At 54.5% G+C, this 21,192-nt stretch overlaps 5 protein-coding genes across 5 annotated transcripts; 1 reads left to right on the plus strand and 4 right to left on the minus strand.

Annotated features, from left to right (window-relative positions):
- Window positions 1-1,596: 1,596 nt before the first annotated feature.
- N657DRAFT_639540 (uncharacterized protein) lies at window positions 1,597-2,276 on the minus strand. The gene is made up of 2 exons (XM_062791790.1): window positions 1,870-2,276; window positions 1,597-1,792 (listed from the first exon to the last, which is right to left on the minus strand). Exon 1 carries the CDS (start codon window positions 2,221-2,223, stop codon window positions 1,906-1,908), a length of 318 nt encoding a protein of 105 aa, XP_062652772.1. The 5' UTR covers window positions 2,224-2,276; the 3' UTR covers window positions 1,597-1,792; window positions 1,870-1,905.
- A 2,747-nt stretch (window positions 2,277-5,023) lies between these two features.
- Window positions 5,024-7,720, minus strand: N657DRAFT_629994 (Cullin-domain-containing protein; the record flags this gene model as incomplete). The annotated part of the gene is made up of 3 exons (XM_062790945.1): window positions 5,024-5,195; window positions 5,257-7,559; window positions 7,682-7,720. The coding sequence occupies 3 exons, from the start codon at window positions 7,718-7,720 to the stop codon at window positions 5,024-5,026; spliced, it is 2,514 nt and encodes an 837-aa protein (XP_062652773.1).
- Window positions 7,721-8,325: 605 nt separating this feature from the next.
- N657DRAFT_639542 (zf-DNL-domain-containing protein) lies at window positions 8,326-9,375 on the plus strand. Its single transcript, XM_062791791.1, has one exon. It carries the CDS (start codon window positions 8,422-8,424, stop codon window positions 9,145-9,147), a length of 726 nt encoding a protein of 241 aa, XP_062652774.1. The 5' UTR covers window positions 8,326-8,421; the 3' UTR covers window positions 9,148-9,375.
- N657DRAFT_49693 (uncharacterized protein) lies at window positions 9,133-17,341 on the minus strand. Its single transcript, XM_062787655.1, has 2 exons — window positions 15,911-17,341; window positions 9,133-15,864 (listed from the first exon to the last, which is right to left on the minus strand). Exons 1-2 carry the CDS (start codon window positions 17,260-17,262, stop codon window positions 9,390-9,392), a joined length of 7,827 nt encoding a protein of 2,608 aa, XP_062652775.1. The 5' UTR covers window positions 17,263-17,341; the 3' UTR covers window positions 9,133-9,389.
- An 813-nt stretch (window positions 17,342-18,154) lies between these two features.
- Window positions 18,155-19,879, minus strand: N657DRAFT_608958 (uncharacterized protein; the record flags this gene model as incomplete). Its single annotated transcript, XM_062790288.1, has 1 exon — window positions 18,155-19,879. One exon carries the CDS (start codon window positions 19,877-19,879, stop codon window positions 18,155-18,157), a length of 1,725 nt encoding a protein of 574 aa, XP_062652776.1.
- Window positions 19,880-21,192: the final 1,313 nt, after the last annotated feature.

Here is a 21,192-nt window from a genome sequence, read left to right on the forward strand (position 1 = left end):
CCGGGGCGAAAACCCTCGCGAATCTCGGTCGAGTATGTATTGAACAATCGCCTCCTCTTCGATCTTCGTCAAATTCGAACGGCCGTGATAGCTGTCGGACTTCGCGATCTTTCCCTTCATTCTATCTGCAATTGTCGACTTGGGGACATTGTATATCTCTGCGGCGCGTCGGATACTCAAGCGCGGTGTTGATCGAATCGCATTGATCGCGAGAAGAACTCGGTTTTCTGGGAAGCTGTCGGACATTGTTGTGGTAGAGAAAACGCGTGTTGAAGTTGGGTGGTTATGGTGGGGGAAAATGTGTCCGAGTCAATGGGGTGTCCGAGTCAATGGTGGATCACGTTATATCTTGTTAGTCCTTTCTTCCTTCTTCTTTTTGATCTCTTCTAACGTTATCTCTAATTATTGTTTTTCTGACTTTAGTCTTATTTCTCTTTAGTTGCTTCTTTCATTTTCTAGTAACGTTACTCTTATCTTTCTTGTATTCCTAATTATCTCTCTCTTCTTTCTCTCTGTCTTCTCTATCCTCTTTATCTTCCCCGTTTTTATCCTCTTTATCTTTCATTTCTTTTCCTGATCAATTTAGGGAGAGAAAAAGGGAGAAAGGAGGAGGAAAAGAGAGGATGAAATGAACTTGAGAGCCCCCGATAACCCCGTAGCCAGCACTGCCAGACAAACAATCGTGAGAACTGTGGGCTTTCCTATGCCCTGCTTTGACATCATCGGCACTACCAATTCCGCATCCCCAGGTCATTGAACTGGGTATCTAGGCAGCAACTCGTGGTCCTTATGTTGGTGGCATAGCAGGCTGTGTGCAAAGCAAAGAACCATCGCAATTCCGGTCCCTGTGCTGTCACTCATCCTCCCATGCCCTCGCAGCAAAAGACACTACCGAAAGCCAAATCCACAACCTATGGATCTCGGAACGAATTCTCTGGCCTGGGGGTGCAATATTTGTAGTAGATCTCCAGGTCCCAGTGTTGCGTGACACCCAAAATGACGTTCCTAGCCCCTGTCCTCCCTTGATGGCTCGTTCCGAACCTGACGTCAGCTTCAGAATCCCGGACACCCGTGCCTGACAAGAACCCAACGCTTCATCCCCCGAGATGTGTAATTGTCGAGCGAACCTTAAATCTTCGATTGAAGCGACTGTGGGTGCGATGTGGAAATTCGGATCCTGGACCTGTTCCCATGCCTCGCGCATCACCCGAACCCGTACGTTTCGCTCCGTCAGCTCTGATGTCACTCCGCGAATGGTCCGGTAGTCTCTCCAAGGACGATGCATGCCCACGTGATTTGTAGTATCAAACTTGAACAAGCAGATATCTGCTGGTATAATACACAGTTTCAAGAGCTCTTATTGATAACAGCGTTCATCAAGGTGCATTATCTCGTTTCAAAAGTTCTCTGCGACGCCTTCCTATTCACTTATACTTGCAATGATGAGGCCGCTAAAGAAGAGGAAGGCCAGGATGAGTGCCAGGGTACGGTGGTGTCGTACAGCCCATGTCCACGTTCAAAGTTGGAATTATCACTTCGGATCAACATGTCACCCTGAACTGCTAACGTTCGTAGCATCCACTAAGCCATGAATTCAAGCGGCATCTAGCCCCGGGGTATCTATCATTCACCCAACCAATAACGCCACATCACGTTGCAGGGGAGGAGCTCGTCCCCGTCCGCAGGCTCCCCCTAAGTACCGGCCCGGTCGATCTTGGCGTGCCGCTCCTGGCAGCAGCGACAGGCGGTGGCACGACGCGTGCTGGTTGTCATTTTGTCCCCGGAAAAAGAGGTGTGTCAATTCCTTGGTTTCTTGTCCCAAGAGTTTCTGCAGCTTTCTGGAAGTTCAAGCTTTTGACTTACCACTCGACGGCCCGATCCCGCTCGGCATCCCTCTTTTTGAGCTCATCGCCCGCGGGAACGGCGGCGGAGCGGCGGGAGGGCTTGGCCGCAGGGGCAGTGACCGACAAGTTCTCGGCCGAGGGCGAGGGCGTGGCGGCGACCGAAGGCGAGGTGGTCGGCGGCAGCGGCAAAACACACTGCCAGTATGGGAGCAGCGCCGGGTCTTGGTCTGGGGCGCCCGCCACTTCCTGATGCCCCCGCTGGCGGGCGACGGGGCGAGGGCAGTGTTGTGGGCGGTCTGGAGTCAAAAGTCAGCCGTTGATCTGCGAGACTGCAGCTGAAGAGTGTACTGACGGTAGGCGGACGGCTTGGCAGTCGCATTCTCTTCTTCTGACCTTGGGACGCGGGGCTGGCGATTCTTGGGTGGTTCTCCTAAGACGCGGTCAGCAGCCGTTTTTCTCGTGTTGTGTGATGTTCATTGCTACACGAAACGGAGCGTCATGGTAAGGAATACTTACTTCCCGGCGTGACAGCCGGGCGGACGGCAAGAGCCTTTTGGTCGAGACGGAAAAGAAGAGAGACAGACAGCGAAGTATGTCTTCCAAGCTTTGTTGGTGGTGTATATAGGCTGACTGTGAGTGATTCCCATCAACGAAGCGGGTTTTTGTTTTGTGAGTATGATAGGTTTATTGTTTGATGGGAGGGAGAGAGTGTTGGACTGCTCCTGGAGGAAGGAGGACTTTATAACTCAAGCCTGGAAGTAAAACAACGCACCATCAGCCTGGTGCCGCATGCAACAGGCCATGCTCGTGAAGGCCTTAATCGGGAGATGACGATATAGCGTGGCCATATGCCGACTGATCCAAGCGTCAAGCTGCATCCCGAAGCCTGTCCCGAAGATGGATGCCAGATATGATGGCAGCATGCGCCGAGCAAAGGGGAGGCCCGCCTCGTGCTGTGGCTTAAGGTTCGTCGCAGACATGGGTCTAGAGACTAGGAGCTGCTTGTCGACTAGACGGCCGCATATTCCGCTGCACATGCTGCCCTGGGTTTTCTCCGCCCCATGACCTGGAACTACCGCTTAACGTAGCCATGACATATCTCTCTTCTGCAGATGGTTGGAGTCACGCATCCTCGCAGGGAAACGGCCAGAATCAAATGCATATAACGAACTAGGCGCTTTGACTGGAAAAGGATTGTGACCTATTTCTTATTTGTCTGTTGATTGTCCTATTCTATTGCAAGATATTCCTTGCTGTTTCCTTTTTCGGTTTAGGCAACTTGATTTGATACTGTGGACGTTCCCTGAGGCAGTTGCAAGATCGGGAAGACACGATTTCAAACGTCCAGACATTCATCCTTCACGTATCTCAAATTTCAATCCAGCACAAGGACCTATAACATCGTAACTGCTAATTACCAGTCCAGCCACTCCGTTGTTCCCTCCCTTCACTTCACCAAGGCAAAATGCTTAAGGCTTCGTTAGCCTTGCGAAGTGAAGCTTTCTCTACACGAAGGAGAGCCACGTGGTGCATCACAGCCGTTGTACTCTTAACAAGCTGGTCTACCGCAGCCAACATTGAAATCGGGGAGCTATTTTAATGGTTTGCAATGCGAGTCTTGATGAGCGTTGATTGTAAGTTGGCTTCTTAGGTGTTTTGTGATGTTTGGAACACCCAAGCTTGTAGAGTGCCGGGCCGTAAGGTCAAGGGTGTTAACGTACGAAGCTTCATCTCTAGGCTTGCAAAGCACCCTCTCTGGATTGTACGGCATAAGGCCAGCACCTGCAAAGCCACCCCGTATATTCTTCTCTGTCACAGAGGCAAAGAATGCCTCGCGGAGGGCACAGAGGAACTTAAGCTTGCTTACATGGTTGATATACATATGCATCAAGTCTTCGATCTGGCGACCATAAACCTGCTTTAGCGGCCCAAAGCAGCTAACATCCAGTGGCTGGAGGCAGTGGGAAGAATATAGAGGTATATAGTGCGTAATGATGTTGTTCTCTTACCAGTAGCGCTCGAATTCGGTAGAGTGGTAGCTTTCGTGGCTGTTGAGGATCAACAACCAGAATTGCCCTTTGTTTGGCTATAATGTTCCGTACAAGCGCGAACCACTCAGCCATGACCTTTGAAACTTCGCACTTTGCCCTATAATAGTCATATCTACGTCTAAAACGCGTATAGAGCTGTGGCTGGCGCTCGACGAAGTGGTATGCCCAGAGCTTGCCAACAGACGGCGCATCGCATACGCGTAGCAGTTGGTTGGCCATATCTTCCATACCACGAAATCTTGGTGGAAAAGCTCGCGCAGATAACTCAACAAATTATTGAACAATGGCATCCTCCTCTGATTGAGTGAGCTTCCTCGAATTGGGCGTGGTGTCGGGTCGTGCAGGCTTGCCAGCGCGTCGTCGCGAAAGCGTCATACGATCAATGTTGTAGATCTTAGCAGCGGCCCGTACACTTAGATTTTCGTCATTTTGAAGAGCTTCAAGGGCCAAGTTTACCCTACTTTCGTATGAGGTGGCAGGCATGGTTTGTTGTTGTCGAGTGGTATATTGTAGGTGGAGGGTCGCGTCGCGTCGAAAAGTGGCTCACCCGCTTATATGACTCACTCGCTTATATGGCTCACTCGATTATGATGTACGTTACTTCACATTATGCTCTTTCCTTAAACTATCTATCGTTTTACCTCCCCAATAATAGTAGGTACTCAACGAGTTTGGGTAGTCTCCTGTGCACTTCGGAATAAAGTTGGAACTAGACGACGGGGCTGTAGCTTCGTTGTAATAAGGTCCCAGATGGCGAGCATGCAAGACGCCGCAGCGCTCTGGCCCGCCAAAACCATCATGATGCATGCTCCGTCTTTAAAGTCACTGTAACAACCTTCCAACTCCCAATAGCTAGCCATCATTCAAATGCTCAACAACGCCGCGTTCAGCCCATTCATTACCTTATCCCAGATGAAAAGGCCCAGTCCCAGATTCTCTCCATGTACTCATATTCGTCATACCATCCGCCCGACTCCTCTCAAAGACTCACCCAGAATTATATGCCACCGTGGACATTTCCCAACATCCCCATCAACGGAATCGACCTCATTGCCACAAGCCACAGCCTGAAGTAGGTACTACCTGCTACAACGAGTACGATCCCATCCACATGGTAGGTACGGTTGCTCACGCCAGATAGCGATACGCAGCCATCTCACCTTCAATCCGCTCTAAGTACTCCCTCACCAGCAGATCCTCGATGCGCTTCTTGATCATGGAGATCTCGGGCTTGAACCGCCCGGCCAGCTGGCCAATGACCTCGGTGGTGAGCTGAGTATGCGTGAGCTCTTTGCGTTGCCTGCCATGCGCAAAAGGTTAGCATATTTCCCAGCGACCGAGAAAACCAGGAGAGGACTGACTTCATGATGCGCACAATAGCCGCATCCACCACGTGCGCCCGCGTCTGGTCATTTTTTCGCTCCGTCTCCTTGCGCTCCTCGTTGTCCTCCACCTTGGACGCGCTGCTAATGACGGGCGCTTTGATCTTGATGGTCTTGCTGACGAACTGGGCGTTGAAGGCAAACCGGTCTGTCGGCTTGACGTTTTTAGACATGGGCTCCTTGGCGAGCACCCGCGACTTGGGCGGGATCGAGAGCGAGCCCAGCGTACGGATCAGGTCTTGCGCCGGGATGTTGGTCTTGGCCTGGATCTCCTCAAACGAAAGGCTCTCGCCGTCGGCGAGGCTGTTGAAGAGCTCGAGCACGATCATCCCGTAGGTGGACACGTTGAGCTCGTACCGCCGCTCCTTGCTCAGCGGGCCGCTCTCTTTGCCGGTAACCTTGGGAAACACGCATTTGATGTCTGCGCTGCCCGCCGAGGCAACCCAGGTAAGTACTCTGCCGCTGCGGTCTTTGAGGTAGTATTTGAAGAAACTCTCCTGGAGACGCTTGATCGCCGGAGGGAATGTGCATTCCGCTCTACCACCGTCTTCCTGAGATGCGCTGCGGCCCATGACTTCGGGTGGCCAATTGTTGGTGGTGAGGACGTGTATGCCGAGGTCGATGTTCGTGGTATCGGCATCGCCGAGGTTTCGGACGTGGTCGCGGTAGTTTTCGGACAGGTCCTTTGACAGCTCCATGTCTTTGAACATGCCCTCGAACTTGGTCGTGAAGTGATTGCCCAGCTCGGCCTTCATCCTGCGGACCAGCTCCTTCTCAATGTGCATCTCGGATTTGTTATGTAGCAACCTCCGGGCAAGGTGCTTCTGATAGTACCGCTCAAACATGTCGCGGTCCGCAAGATACCTGAGGAGAACAATGGCCTTCTGTAGCATGACCTCTACGTCCTCGTCGGATTTTCCCTTGAGGCCGCGCTTGAGACTGTCGTCAATGAAGAGTGACACGAATTCCGAGCTCCTGTGGAACATGTTGATGAAATCGGAAAAGCTCTTCGTGACAGCAGACTGGAGAACTAGGTCTTCGTTGAAGCACATCTTGGAGAGATTGTCGAACTTGTCCTTCAACTGCAAGACGTCGTCAACCCACTTGATTGCTGCTGCTGTTTGTTGCGCTGCTGCGCTCAGCGGCTGGGCCTTGGTCTTCTCCCCAGCTTCGGCTGCATCCTCCACCTCAGCGCCAGCACCTGGAGCGGAGAAGTCTGTGTGTTTGAGTGTTTGCTCAATCTCGAGGCCGAGGTCCATGACTCTGCTCTGAAGTATATTTTTGAGAGCATTCTTTGTCTTATCGACCCTGGAGACGAGCTGGTAGAGGATCGAGAGGTCTTCGTACCGGTCGTTGTCCACCATGCTCTTCATGCCGGTGCCCTCCATGGCAAGAAAGTCATTCAATTTTGCCACAATCAGCTCCAGCTCGACGACTTTGGCGATCTTGTCTGTCGTGAGGATAGATAGTGACGTCTCGCAGCGATCCTGTTCTTCTTGAAGCCGGCGCTGGGTGTGACGCAGCCAAGTGCTAGCGCTGCCCTCACGGAGCAGCTTCTCGCACTCGTTTTTGTAGAAGCTCTGACTTGCGGTCAGAAACCTTGGCTCGAAGACGGTCAAATAGAGCTTCGCATTCTCCTGCTCTTCGTCCGTTTCGTACAGAGCCTCGAGCATAGACGTTAATTGGCGAAGAAGATTCCGGTCGATGATGTCGCCGTCTCTCTCCATGTTGATCAGGTCGAGGATGACGGCATTGACGAGATCGAATATGACGAAGGGCTGGTCTAGCTGCTCCGAGACACCGCCCACATTGTTGCGCAGGATGTGGTCGCGGAACAGGCCTATGGTGGCGGCAAATATGGAAGGTTGCCGCGCTTCGGAGACGTACGATCGCTCGAGGTACATGAGGATGTCGGCGACCATGTTCATGGACATGTTATGGTCCTCCCATGTGTCACGAATGCCCCTGAGAAATCTCTCGCCTGTTTCGCGCCGTTCGTGCGCGCTCAAACCCGGCATCTGCAGCAGCGCAACGCTGACGAGGTTACTAGACACGAGTTCTGCGATGGGCGGCAAAACATGATTGCGGAACCATTCTTCCTCGAATTCCTTAACTCTGTCGTAGAGGAGTTGGCCTTTCTTCCGAAGGACGATCTTGTACGAGGCTCGGTAGAGGTTCTCGAACGACAGCCGGCTGGCGTTCTTGTTGTGGATGTCGGTAAGGGCGCCTTTGAGGATGTCCCAGCATGGCTCGAATTCGCTCGTTTCCTTGTTCAAAATGGGCTGCGAAAGTTAGAACCGCTCGTTTCGCCATTCATGGAGGCCAATGAGAAGGATCGCTGACAAGGGCGGTCGTGCAATCGCACTGAAAATGGGAGATTTTTGCGCGCATACTCAGTACCTACCCTTCGGACTGGCCGAATCTTGTTTGGTCTAGAAGCCATTGCGGCGATGTGGTTTGTCGATGGTGTCCAAGAATACGGTTCGAGTCGATCCGGGCTCCGGGTGCCGGTTAGATGCCGGAGGAGTCCAATGTTTGAGCCCGGGACTTGAGTGGTATGGATTCTGCGATAGCCGGCCAAGCAAGTGGTGGCTACCAGCCTTCCGTGGTCGGCAAAGTGATATCTGAAGAGAAAGGCAAAATGGAACCGAGGAAACCGATAGGACGGGGATGGAGGGCGGCTCTGCGATCAGACTGAAAGGTGCCAAAGAATCCAGTAGGCCTAGCGCATTGCCATCTTTGTTTGCTTGGGAGGTAGCTGTTTGTAGAGTCGGAGGCGGCGCACAAACAATCCGTTGCACAGGACCGACAACCCTGACACGAAGCGCAGGTGTAAGAGTGCCGGTGCACTACTTTCGAAGTTCAGTGTCTCAGGATGAGTGCAGGCAATCAACTGTATGAGAGGTCCATGGAGCTTCCGTAAATCTTTCCCACTCAGATTGCCCCTCCAAGAGTCCAAGCGGATCGAGCTTCCAGTTGTTGTGGACCCCTTAGATTATCGATAAGAACTTTGTCAAGGCCGCCACGGCGAATGCCGAGTTCTGCCAACGTCGGGCTTGTTCTCCGGCCATTGAATCACAACACAACCCGACGATCAATCCCCCTTCCTGTTTCTTCGAACGCTCCTAAGAAGTCAACCCGACCATGGTGTCCAAGCGTGCCATTTCATCTGTACCAGGTCTATTCAGGCTGGTCTCACCAGCGCCGGCTCGCACGTTATCTCCATCGAGACGCAACGTCTCCGTCGCCGTCTTCCTCCCGTCCATCACCGTCCGCCTCGCCCACAGCATCCCCCGACCACGCAACCCCTCCCCGTTCACACAACAGCAACAGCAATCTACTAGCACAACAACAACGACAACAACAACAACAACAAGCCCACCTTCCTCTGAAACATCAACCTCAACCCAGACCTCCTCCATCGAACCAAGCCAAGCAAGCCAACGAACCAACAACAACAACCCGCGCAACATCATCCAGAAGCCCCACTACGAACTAACCTTCACCTGCCGGCCCTGCGGTACCCGCTCGCGACACCGCGTCTCCAAGCAAGGCTACCACCACGGCACGGTGCTCATTGCCTGCCCCTCCTGCCGCAGCCGGCACGTCATCGCCGACCATCTGCGCGTGTTCGGGGACAAGGCTATGACGGTCGAGGACCTGCTCCGCGAGCGCGGGGAGCAGATCAAGCGGGGCTCGCTCGGGGTGGAAGGGGATGTCGAGTTCTGGGAGGATGGGACGACCACCGTGCGTGAGCCGTGGGTTGAGAAGGAGAAGCAGGCGGGGGAGAGCGAGGCGGAAGAGGACCTGCCGCCTGGTGCGACGTTCAAGAGCGTTAAGCGGGGGAGTAAGAAGGGGGAAGATGCATAGATGGTGTTTGGGGAGGGACAAGGAAATATGGAGGATGGATGATAGAGGATGCGATAGACAAGGAGAATGTGGGGAGGATGTGAGATGTACGATTGGATAGATCTGATGGCGCCGTTGGCATACCCGGGAGAACACCCATTCCTCTCATGAATATGTACCAATATTCTGTCTCATACCATATATCTGTAGACTAGACCACCCGCACAAGCAAATCAGATTTCACCCACCCAGCCCATTTGCACCTACTGGAATCCCCGGCGATGCTCCCTCTGCTCCTGTCCCCTAACCTTCCTCTTCTCCCTCTTCTTCTCAAACTTCTTCCTCTTCTCGCGGCCGTACTTTTCCGGCGCCGTCAGCGCCTCGATCTTGCGCTTGGTCGATCGCTGCTGCCGCCGCTCACGAATATGCTCACCCACCGCCAGCAGCGCCTTGGTGTACTCGGCGCTGCCCAGCCGCCGCTGCAACGTTTCCATGATGGCCTGCGCCTTGCTCTTCAGCGTCTCGTAACGCGTTTTGAAAACGTCGTTAAGCGAGAAGGGCTGCCGAATGGACGGGTCCGTCAGGTTGCGCAGCGGCCGCAGGATCGTCTTGGCCGACGCCAGGAGCGTGTCGGGTGGCGTCTTGACGGTGAAGGCCTCCAGGAGGTCCATGGCGGCGAGCTTGCTGACGAGCATCTCGGGCTTCGGTTGCCTTTCTTTGCGGATGATGGAGGACAGCTTCCAGAAGAGGTACTTGATGTCGGCGTGCTGCGCGTATTCCTTGGAGTTGTTGTCATCGTCTTCCTCTGCTTCGTCGCCCTCAGCCTCTTTCGCCCTGTCCGACTCGAGATAACCGCCCAAGAACATGATGATCTGGACAGCTTCTTGAGCAAGGGCTTCCTCTACTTCAGGGGCAGAGAGAATCCCGAGCGATAGCCGAACCAAATCGTTGACGTCGTCGTCATCAAGCTCCAGCCCGTGTGAGCCGGGAAGCGGCAGCTTTTGCCCCCTGCCAGCATTCTGCGCGAAATCAGCCAGGTACATGCTGAGAAGCTTGATCGAGGTGAGCTTGACAGTCGTGTGAGAGTGCGCCAGGCAAGCCTGAATCTCGGACCACAGCTCGCTCGACTCCGGGGCGAGGACCTTCTGCGGGTGCCTCTGGACCAATGTTTGCAGCGTGGTCAACGCAATCTGAGCAAGTTCCCAGTCAGATTCGACAGCCTCCTCATCCCCAAGCACTTGAACCAGCTTGTCCATAACAAGCCCAAGATCCTTGTTGTCCTTGGCGCTCGGCTCCCGAGCCTCAAAATACAACCCAAAGGCATGTAAGGCGAGCTTCAGGACCACCGGGTTCCCATCCTGCTCCACCCACGACCGCAACAAGATCATGAACTTGGACAGCCGTTCCTTGTCCGAGACGCGGAAGATTTCCTTGATGAGCTCGCCTGCCGCCATCCGGCACTTCTCGCTGTCGTCGTTGGCGAGCACAAATACGAGCGGGATGAAGCACGTCGCCGCCACTTCCTGCGCAAACTCGTCCGCCGACTTCTTGAGCAGCAGATTAATGACTTCCATGACCGATAGGCGTCCGCCCTCGCGCTCATACTTGAGATTGGCCACGATAAACTTGAGCTGCTTCTCCCACCGGTTCCGCTTCTGCGGGTACTCGCGCAGGAATTGGAAGAAGGCGCCGCGCGCCAGGTCCCGCGTGTCTTTGTCGTCGTTGGTGATCATGATGGTCCCGACGTGATCGAGCGTGTCGTACACCGAAGCCGCCTCGAGCTTGCGGTCGAGGACGGAACGCAGGAAGTTGAAGGTGACATGGCGGTACATGGGCTGTGTCAGGTCGTCCTTGAGCTTGCTCAGCAGCATGTCCAGCGCAGCGTCCCTCATTTGAATCTCGCGGCGGTCCCGGAGGATGACTGAAATGAGCTTCAATGCTGACTGGGCCAGATCGGAGGTGGTCGTAGGGGACATGGAGATCGCCTTGATGGCTTCCTTGTGGGCGACCTTGTACAAGTTACTCGAGTCACCGTTCTTGAAAGGAACCTTGACCAGGACAGTGAGTATCTTGAAGGCAGCGATCTTGACTTCTTCTTCTGCCGACAGCACAGCATCGCCCAGGATGGGCAAGAAGCCAGCTACGTTGGCAGGCGTCCGGAGATTGTCATGCTTCTTGAAGACGGAACGGAGAACGTCGATGGCAAACCTGACGAGCTTGTAGGTATGCTTGCTGGTGAGGCTGCCATCACTCTTTTTGGCGGCCTTCTGAACGATGTACCTCTTGAGCCTGGGGTCCATCTTGGACTCGGCCTCTGGCTTTTGGCTCTTATACACCTCCTGAATTACCTCGTAACAGAACACCAAAATATCCTGCGAGGCGGCAGCCGGGTTCTCGAGCAGGCCCTTGGTGATCCGCGTCAGAAGTTCGTCGATCTTCCGAACGGTACGTAAGTCGAGCTTCTCCAGGAGCAGTGACTGCAGCGGCATGGTGAGATCGCCAAGGCGCGTGATTGAGGCCGTCTTGGCGATCAACTCCATCGAGTCCTGGCTCTTGCTGCTCTTCACTTCTTTCATCTTGCTCACATAGTCCTCGGCGTCTTTCTCCTGCCCTGTGGCTCCGAAGATATCGTCCATGATGACGGCCACAATGGAAGACAGGCAGTAGTCAAGGTCGCCTTGGTTTAACGCCGGAATCGCGACTAACAGAATGGAATGCAGGGTATAAGACAGTACATGAAGTTGATGGCCCCTCACGAGTGCGCCTCGCAGCTCCTTAAGAATGAACTCGAAGTTTTCGGGCCCGAGGATGCCAGAGATTTTGGCAAGAGTGTCCCTGGCCATCTCTCGAGACTCCCAGGACTTGCTGCGGAGAATGTGGGAAATATTGGTCAACACGCTGGGCAGCTTCTCGTTGAGAAGCTGCTCCGGGAGGAGGGTCAGGAGCTTGGCGATGATGACTCCCACTGGAACTCGGGCGCTGACAGTTGTCTCATCCTTCTCATGGATGTACTTGAGCAGCGTCGGCAGGAAGTTGTTGACGATCTCCGCACTGAGCTTCTCCCGGTCCGGGAGCGTGGAGGCCAGGCGCCGGGGCTTCACTTCAGCCGTTCCACCATCGACATCCATGGCATCTCCCGACCGTTGTGACACGGCCGAGCGCAGCGCGTCCACCTCCTTTTCGAGCAGACGGATTACGCGCTTTTGCCAGTCTGGCTTGGACTCGACGTAAGACACGAATCGCCGAAGGATGGCCCGGTATTGCTGCCATTCGAGAGACTCGGTTAAAGCTGCAATGGTGTTCGTTGCCTGCGCGCTGAGTCCGTGGTCATCACCACTCTCAGGACGGTCAAAGATGAAGTGCTCGAAGAGAGGGATGAAGAACTGGCTGATATGCTTGCTGCGCAGCTCGCTCTTCCCGTTCGCCGCCTGCAGAAGACGAATGGCCTGGAGCTGTCTTGAGACCGCGGGGCTCAAGACGTGGAAGAAGAAGGCTTGATCGGACTCGTCAGATTCGGGTACCAGAGGTGTCAGGTCAGCAACCGGCTCCCACTGTGGTAGGTGAGCGACAAGGAAGCCAAACAGGCGCAAGATCTCGCGGCGAACCGTCTCCGAAGACTCTCTGGCCCCAGAGTAGATGGCCGGCAGGATGATACTCGACAAGATCTCGACAAAGGCATCCTGCTGGGGGCCAGCCCAAACCGACTCGGCTGCCGAGACGAACTTGCAGAGTCCGTCGGCGGCATTCGAGGAGAGCACGCCGAACTCCTCGTCCTGCTGGATGTAGTAGAGAAGGTTGTGCACCAGGGGCATCCACTGGTCAATTGTGAACGGTATCTCGCGATCCCGGGTGATAGAGTTGAAAGCGGCGAGCCGGGTGTTGTAATCTGGCTCATCCAAGCGTTTCACGACGTAGGAGTTGAGGTCGCGGCAAATCTCAGCTACCTCTTGGGCCCATGGTTCCTGGGAGGCGAAAACCTCTAGAACCTCGGCAAGTAATTGCCGGTTCTGCTTGTCCTTGAAGAATCCGAACAGGGATGCGATAGTGCTGTAGACCTTGCTCTTCAGCTCGGCGTTGCCTTGGAGGTCCTCCAGCACGATGAATTGTTTCAGGATCAACAGAATCGAGCCCTTGATCTTAGGGTTGACTCTGCGCAGCGGCTGGTTGAGCAAGAAGGTGGCGATCTCAACCATGTCTTGTACGCTGTTCGACTTCTCCACAATCGGGGCAAGAGCAACGACCGTGTCGACGGCGGTCCCGAGCAGATCTCGGCCAATGTCAGGTTGGTCGCGAAGAAGGCCGCTGATCGTCTTCAAAATAAGATCGATGTTCGGGTTTAGCAGCTTGGTCTTGATTGACTCGTTGAACTCCGATTCCATTGCGGGAGCCTGTGCCAGTTTGATGAGGTCCTTGAGGATGTCGAGAGCGAAGACCTTGACCTCATCCCTGGCCTTCTCGATCCCGAGCGTTTCCACTACTTTGGGCAACACCCTCGAATCGATAGAGAGCAACAGCGCAGACTTTGGAAGGGCAGCCCATGTGCCAAGCAATCTCCAGGTGGCAGAGACGCCTTGGGTCGTTTCCGCTGGAAGTTTCTCAATCCGGGGACTGACAACCTCCTTGACCATCACCTCCTGGTACGGTGTCCAGTCGAAGTCTGGCGCGCTCTGGAACAGCTTACAGAGAGACTTCAAGGCTGTCGTCCGCACAACCCTGAAGAGCGAAGCGTTTTGGACTTGGTCCGACTCATCAGCGTCCTGGTCCTCTGAGCTACCGCCGAGCTGCCGACAAGCAAAGATAAGGCAGTACAAGACCGCATTGACGAGAGCGTCCATATACAGCGAGACACTAGTGCCGAGCTCGTTGATTATGGATTCAATCATGTTCAGCAGACCGACTTGCTTCCGAACGGGAAGGGCCTCCTGGGCGAAGACGCTCTCGCGGAGCCCCTGAGCATCGAGAATACGAATGCTTCGCAGGCCGCCAAGAGCGATATCCAGGAAACTACCCATATCATCAACACTGAGTTGCCGGATAACAGCTAGGCGCGTCGCATGGAGGCCATGGCGACCACTCGCGACGCCCTTCTTGGAGATTGTACGGCCGTAGAGCAGGTGAAGGAGAACCGGCATGACCTCCAGGCGATGTCCAGGCTGAATCTGATTATCTCCCTGGAACAGAACAGTGAGCTCGTTCTTGAACCTGGCCTCGTCGAGAAGATATTCGAAATGTTCCTGGTATGGCTTGAGCGCCTCGTTCTTCCAAGCCAAAATTGCTTTGAGGGCCAGCTTCTGCAGCTCGATGTCGCCGTTCGCCAAGAGTTTCAACAGAGACTGGTACACCTTTTGACTCTGGTATAGCACCCTCGGGTTGTTGAACTGCGCAAATACACCGACGAGAGCCTTTCTATCGGGAAGAGACCAAGCGCCTTCGGGAAACTCCTCGGCTTCCTCCAAAGGGGTTTCGTCGTCGACGGTGAAGGAAAACAAATACGGCACTAGTCTTCTGGAGCGCTTCTCAGCTAGGACAGGCAAAGCATTGAATGCCTTGAGCGCCTTGCTGCGTGCTCTTTCCGAGCAGGATTCGACGATCCTTTGGCCTTCTTCAAATGTGTTGAGCATGTCCTGGGACGGGTCGTCGAAGATGCTCCCCGTAGCCGCCGAGGTCTCGTGCAGAGCCATGAGATTGAGACACTCGAAATTGGTCAGAGGTCCGTGGTTGTCTTCGTTGGGCGGCTTGTAAGGTCCTGTCCACTGGGGAGATGGTATCCCTAACCAGCTGAAGGCGATATCGGCCAATGCCTCCTCGCCTGATATGCTCTCCGCCACCTTCTTCATTGCCTCTACGGCCTCATCCCAAACAGGGGACAAAGGCACCGTAGTCATGCCGAACAAAAATGCCGGAATGGCTCGGATCAACCAGGAGTCCTGGTCAATGTGAGAGTAGACCTGACCGAGCTTGCGAAGGTGGACCGCAATCGCCCGCACACTCTGCAAGTTCAGGGGAATTTCCTCTACTTGGATCATCGTTGCCAGAGCAGAGTGGGAATCGAGGGCGAATTCCAATGTCTCGAGAATGTTCAGGGACGCCAGCCTTAGCTCATGAGACGGCATGGAAAGGTTGTCGACAAGACACTTGATCAAAGGATCTTGCTCCCCCTGTTGACTGTCACCATCGCTAGCTGCAGGGGACAGCTGAACGCTCCCCCTGACTTCCCGCTCATAGGCCAATACTGCTTCAAGAAACGCTGGTGATCGGCAGAACCGTGGCGCTGCGGCTCTTAGCAAGGGGGCGAGGGCGGGGTCCACGGAGCCCGCAGCGGCACACATGCGGAGATAAGCGCGGAAACCATCGCTAACAATGAAATTGGCCTCGTCGGTGGGCAAGGACGAAGACGGGCGGAGGGCCAGCTTCAGTTTCTTGAGCAGAACCTCGGCTATCCTCGCGTTCGTGGACGGATGCACCGATGTCGACTCCAGGACTCGTAAGCGTGCTGAGTACTTCGGCAGACACTTGTCCCTCCATGTCTCTGGGTCTTTCCCAAACCCGCCACTCTCCGGGAACGGTGTGTCTTCGAGCCGGACGAACTTGCTCACAATCTGGTCCTGCCAGGATTGCGGAAGTTGAAAGATCTCTTTCTCACCCGGCCTGGGGAGCCCGCCCGCTTCGACCATGCGTGGTAAAATTACACAGAGCACATCTTCGTTTGTGCCTTGAGACCAGTGCGCGACAATGAACCTGAACACGTTAGAAATGAGACCTGATGCGAGGAGTGGAAGCCTACTTTTGGAAATCCTTCAAAAAGAGGCCGCGGAATCTCTCTGAGTTCAGATCGGCAAGATATGAACAGAACACGATGTACCACCTTATCAACGGCTCTCTGGTCATGGTTCCGTTGAAGTTGAACAAGGCCGGAAGAAGCGCATCGACGGGGGCGTGGCTCCAAACAATCGCAACGTTGACAATGACTTTTTGCCATACTCGAGATGCGTTCATCGCTTCAACCTCTTCTTTCTGAGCTCCGAAAGCTTGGAGCAACTGGCCAAGCGCCTTGACAAGGGCTGCCCAGTCATGGATGCGGGTGCCTTTTCGCACACCAGCCATGGTTCCCAGGATTTGGACGAACAAGACGGAGCGCTCCCCGGCCATTGCCTCCTCAACCACTCTTGTCTCAAGGGTCTTGAAGGTATCCACCTTGGCGTGGTGGACGACGCTGGTGAGCACACCGCAGCAGACGTCAGTCCAAACCGCCTGCGCGGGTAACTTCAATTCCTCCTCGGGCACATGCTGTAAAAGGGTGGCGAAGATTTCGGGTCCTGTCGAATGCACGCCATCGCCCACTCCTTTGATGGCTTCGGCAAACATGGTCATGATACCCTGGCTGTAAAGGCCGAACTGCTTCTGCCCGACCATGCTCTCGAGGTCCCCCCTCACATGCTCTACAAAGAGCGGCAGAGCCTTGTCCTTGTGGCTAGGTGCAGCGGCCTTCTTGACCAGAAAGCTCATGGCCTCGGCGGCAAACCGAGCGATGTGACCCGGAATCCTCGCCTTGCCCATCAGGGGCGCCACAGTATCGTACGTTGGCCTGAGATCGGGTACGAGCAGCCTCGACAGGTATTTGAAGAGGAACGCCAGGGCGGCAAAGGTCCACTCGATGGCCTCAACGTCGTGAATCTTGCTCGCGAGGTCGACGATCAGCGTCAGGGCGCGGGGGTAGTGCTTCTCGAAGCGCACACCCAGATCATGCGCGAATGCTGTAATCAAGTCCAGCAGTGGTTCGAGTGCTTCCTTCTCGTGTCGCGCGATGTACTCGGCGAGCAGGTCCATGATGCGGTCTTCATGGTAGAGTATCTGGGCCAGGGATTCGGTAAGGGGGTTAATCTCTTTCTTGAAGGCCATGTACGGCCGGGAGAGATTGAGCTCGGCCCATTTCTCTAAACCATTGCGTAGGTATGAGGTCGTAGCGGAGAGGTCTTCGGCGTCGAGATCATGGCGGCGGACTTTGCGGAGCGGATCGAGGGAATGGAGTTTGGAGATTTTGGCGCTGAACGACTCCCATCGATGGTTCTTTTGGTGGGGTGTCTTCTTGGAACCTCGCGAGGTCTTGACGATACGGCCGGACGTGGCGGACGGCATGTTGGCGGCGTCCCGGCACCGTAGTCGAATGCTTCCTCTGCTACGGCAACAAGCGTGCGCAACGCCAATGCGATTGATGTTCCAGCGATCTCGAAATTTTTGGCCGGGCAAGAGCCTGCCGAGCTAGAGATAAGCTGATAACATTTAAGAGGGGTGTGGGGAGCAGGTCACCGATTAATGCATTTCTTACAGTCACATAACTTAACGGTTGGCTCAACGTCCATTCCAAAAGCGCAAGATTCTTGGGATTGTATCATCCAAAGTGACATTTTAGAGGGGGGAATAACAGAGAAATAGGACATGGTGTTCTTTGCAGGGAGTCACAAACGAAACACCGTAGGACCAGTCACCCACGGCATCTGAATCCCTTCAGTTGGCCAAGTACCCTTCACTCTTTCCCTTATATCCTGAGAAAAGAGAAGAAAGTCTTGCCTGGTTCGGGTGGCTTTCTCCAATTTTCCCTCAACCCCCGCCCTTTATTCATCTATTCTATTTTTTCCTTTTTCCCCCCCTTCTTCCTAGATAATGGCGCTTCTTGATGCCACAGGCTGGACACAGCCAACAGCCCCCCACTATCAAGCCACTGCTGGTTCATTTGCTTGGTATCTATCAGTAGTCCGCAGTTTGAGCGGTAGAGCGAAATTAAGACGATGAACCTGTGCTAATAGGGGACTGCAGATTTGAGCACGGAATGCGAGTGATCATTCTGGAACCCATCGGATAGATAGTCTTCACTCGACTATCTGAGGACAGCATTGGGTAAGCCTACCTAACCAGCGAGATCAGGATGTTCGGCTCGCAACTCATCCCAACCCTCGATCTCCATCCAATGTGGCCATCAACGTGCAGTCCCACCACGCCACTCGTCCTAGGATACTGATGACTTAGCCGCTCAATCATCGAGCGTGAAATCCCACGGCTTGAACGCCGCCCTGAACGCCAGGACATCCGCAACCTCCTCTTCCTTCGACTGCACCACATCCTGCCAAACCATCCGCGGCTCGAGGCCAAGCAGCTTGGCCATGACCTTTCTCGGATACTGCAAGTCAAACCTGACGCCCTCATCGAACCGCAGCAGGAGGCATTTGCCAACCACATTCCCGTCATCCGCCTTTGCCCAGATCCACACCCGAAAATACTCCCCCGGCACCTCGTCGGCAGTTCCAAACTCCTTGACGGTGAACTTGCCGAGCTTCAGATCCTCCGCCAACACCCTAAACCCGGCCTCCACCATCCCGCTCCCCACCATCTCCGCAAGCACCGGCATGAACTGCCAATGCACATGGATGTTTCTCGCCCGATTGATTTCCCATGTGACACCGCCCAACTTGCCCTGCGAAACATCCGCCACCATGTCCTGCAGCGCCTCACGGAACTGCTTCATCTCCCGGAACGTTTTCTGTGCCGGCTCCTCCGGCTTCGTGCCATCTCCCGTCGTCATGGCCGTCGCACTGAGCGACGCAGCATGCACGAGCGGCGTAATGATGAAATGGCCCGGGAAGTTCAGTCCCTGCTTCGCAAAGGTGTCGGCGGCGGGGAGCGGGCCCTTGGCAGTAGCAAGGTACGTCTCCTCGCCGACGCTGCAAACCATATGCGTGGGCAGGTCTGGGTTGGACAAGCAGAAGAAGCAGCGGTCCGGCCCCGGCGGCGAGGGGCGCTCGCGGCGGGGGTGCTTGTGCCGACGGTGGTCGTGGTCGTGAGTGTGGTGGCCGTCGGAGAAGCGGTTGAACTCAGGCTGGTCAACCGTGCGTTTCTTGGGCGCCGGCTTGTAGAAGGGGGTCAGGGTGCTGCCTACCGGAGGGGTAATGATGGCGTCCCGGTTGAGCGTAAAGGCGAACATTGATTTGGCCTTCGCTGCGTTTGCCCAAGGCGCGAGTGAAATAAAACGGGTGAGGGCGATGCCTTTGTCCTTATCTTCGTTGGCGGCGTCGGGAAAGAACGGCTCGCGCTCAAAAGTGAAGTTGCCGGGAGACATGGCAAAGTGGTATCTCGGTTTGAGGGCTTCGCAGAGCTCAGCAATTGTTTGGCTGGAAGGTGCCGTTTCTGGGCCGATCTGCAGTTCTTTTGCCTTGGAGCTATTCCTCCAGACGTCGGTGGGCCACATGGTGGTTAGAAGAATGTCTGCATTGTTCGCGCCCCGGAGAGCCTTGGCGTCTCCTTCGGTGTGCAATGGATCATGCTGCTCTTGGGACAGCCCGGCCACGATGTTCATGTCCAGAACTCCGCCCAGGGCAACAATACGCACTCCCTCCGACGTTTTTGTGACGCTGCGTTTGCCCAAGTAATGGAGATTGGGAGCGATCTCCTCGTCCTTCTCGATCCGCTTGATGACGCGGGCGGGCAACTGGATGGTGCCTACAGTGAAGTAGGTCGGGCAGGAAATCTCTATGCGCCCGTCGAATAGCTCAGCGAGCTGGTCATCATCCTGGGCCTCGCTGAAGAGATTTCCCGTCACGATGGCGAAGCTAAAGCTATTCTTGGCGTGTAACGCCGAGAGCTTGCCAAAGGCCGACCGAAGCTGCCCGTTGATACTACCGAAGACGAAGCTGATCTTGTCAGTATGTGTGAAATTGTTGAAATTGATGAGAGTGCGCCGAACTGACATCTTGACAGCCATGTTGCTAGCAAAGGCCTAGAATGGCCTGCCTGCTTGTTATGGATGATGAGTGAGGAAGAAAGTGGTTGAGAGATGAGCGAGAGGGCTCATCTCTAAATAGCAACCTTGGAAGCAAGAAGGTCCTTGCATGCAAAAGAAGTTGCTGTGGAAAAGGAAGTGAGGAAGTTGGTCTGACGAACTCGGTGATGATGGCCGAATATTCAAACAGCTGGGTTGATTTCATCTCATGATGCCGCTAGAATCTATCTAACGCGGTCCAATGATGCAGGACGCGACCAGGATGTCTTTATCTTATCGCGCTTCAATTCAGCGATAGCGCAGTACCGAGCATGCACCAAAGCGAAAAGGCAGGGCAATGAGCGTAGCAAACATGTTCCAACTGGGTACAAGCGCCTAGGTGCTTGAATGGATAGAGATGCATATGAACATAAGATTACGAGCAGATTGAACTGATCTTAACCGTTCAATTGAACGCCGCAAAGCCAGTGCACCCGATCGGAGCCCATAGCGGCGGGGCGGAGTGGACACCTTTCCGGCCGATGCAGCCCCACATTGCCGGCCCAGACGACGGAGTCCTCGGAGTTTGCGCTCTAAGTCAGGCTACGCACCCCTTCTGTTCAAAGCCATTCCATACCCAACAGCCGTACAAATACGGGCTTGGATATTTCCAGAACAGTTCAAATCCGTTCCACAAGCATACCGCTCGCTTTTCATATCTAAACTCATTCCTCGCTTAAGCACTCGCGACGCGACAATTATCCCAGGTTCTCCTCTGAAAAAGCCAAATTCCGACGGCATCTTCATGCCTTCCTCGTCGGACATCGCCGTGCCAACCAACGCCGCTGCCGCCTTTTCCCGCTCCGGCCCCGGAGGCAATTATTGACTTGTGCGACCATCCCTTGCTCAGAATAGAGTACCTGAAGAAGAAGGATCTGTCCTACCTATGCTCGAGCCAAAGAAATATATTGTCAACGCTGCTCATAAAATATCCCCCCAAAGGCAAAGTAGGACAGGGTGCATAGGAACTTTGTCGCACACGCAGAGCCGATGCCACCCAATCCATGTCTGCTATCCCAGGGTATGTGACTCACAATCTTTTGCTGTCAGAGGAAAAGGGGTAACGGGCGATTACCTGGGTGCTGTTACGGTTGGTGAATGAAACGCCATGCGGGATACAAAACCAGCTGCAGAACACATGTCGAAAAGCACGGGAATATTTTAGACTTGTTTGTCTCAGCTTTGTGTGTCGCTATGTTATGTACAAGTTACTGCGCCTGAGTAGCCAATGGCTTTCCCACCTGGACTTCTGGGAG

The sequence above is a fragment of the Parathielavia appendiculata genome (genome assembly GCF_033297405.1).
Source record: "Parathielavia appendiculata strain CBS 731.68 unplaced genomic scaffold N657scaffold_1, whole genome shotgun sequence".
Classification (NCBI taxonomy): Eukaryota; Fungi; Ascomycota; class Sordariomycetes; order Sordariales; family Chaetomiaceae; genus Parathielavia; species Parathielavia appendiculata.

Coding starts and splice junctions, on each gene's coding strand:
- N657DRAFT_639540 (XM_062791790.1), bottom strand. CDS start 2,223: ATGCGACTGCCAAGCCGTCCGCCTACCGTCAGTACACTCTTCAGCTGC.
- N657DRAFT_639542 (XM_062791791.1), top strand. CDS start 8,422: ATGGTGTCCAAGCGTGCCATTTCATCTGTACCAGGTCTATTCAGGCTG.
- N657DRAFT_49693 (XM_062787655.1), bottom strand. CDS start 17,262: ATGCCGTCCGCCACGTCCGGCCGTATCGTCAAGACCTCGCGAGGTTCC. Junction 15,865..15,910: donor TTTTTGAAGGATTTCCAAAA/GTAGGCTTCCAC, acceptor TAACGTGTTCAG/GTTCATTGTCGCGCACTGGT.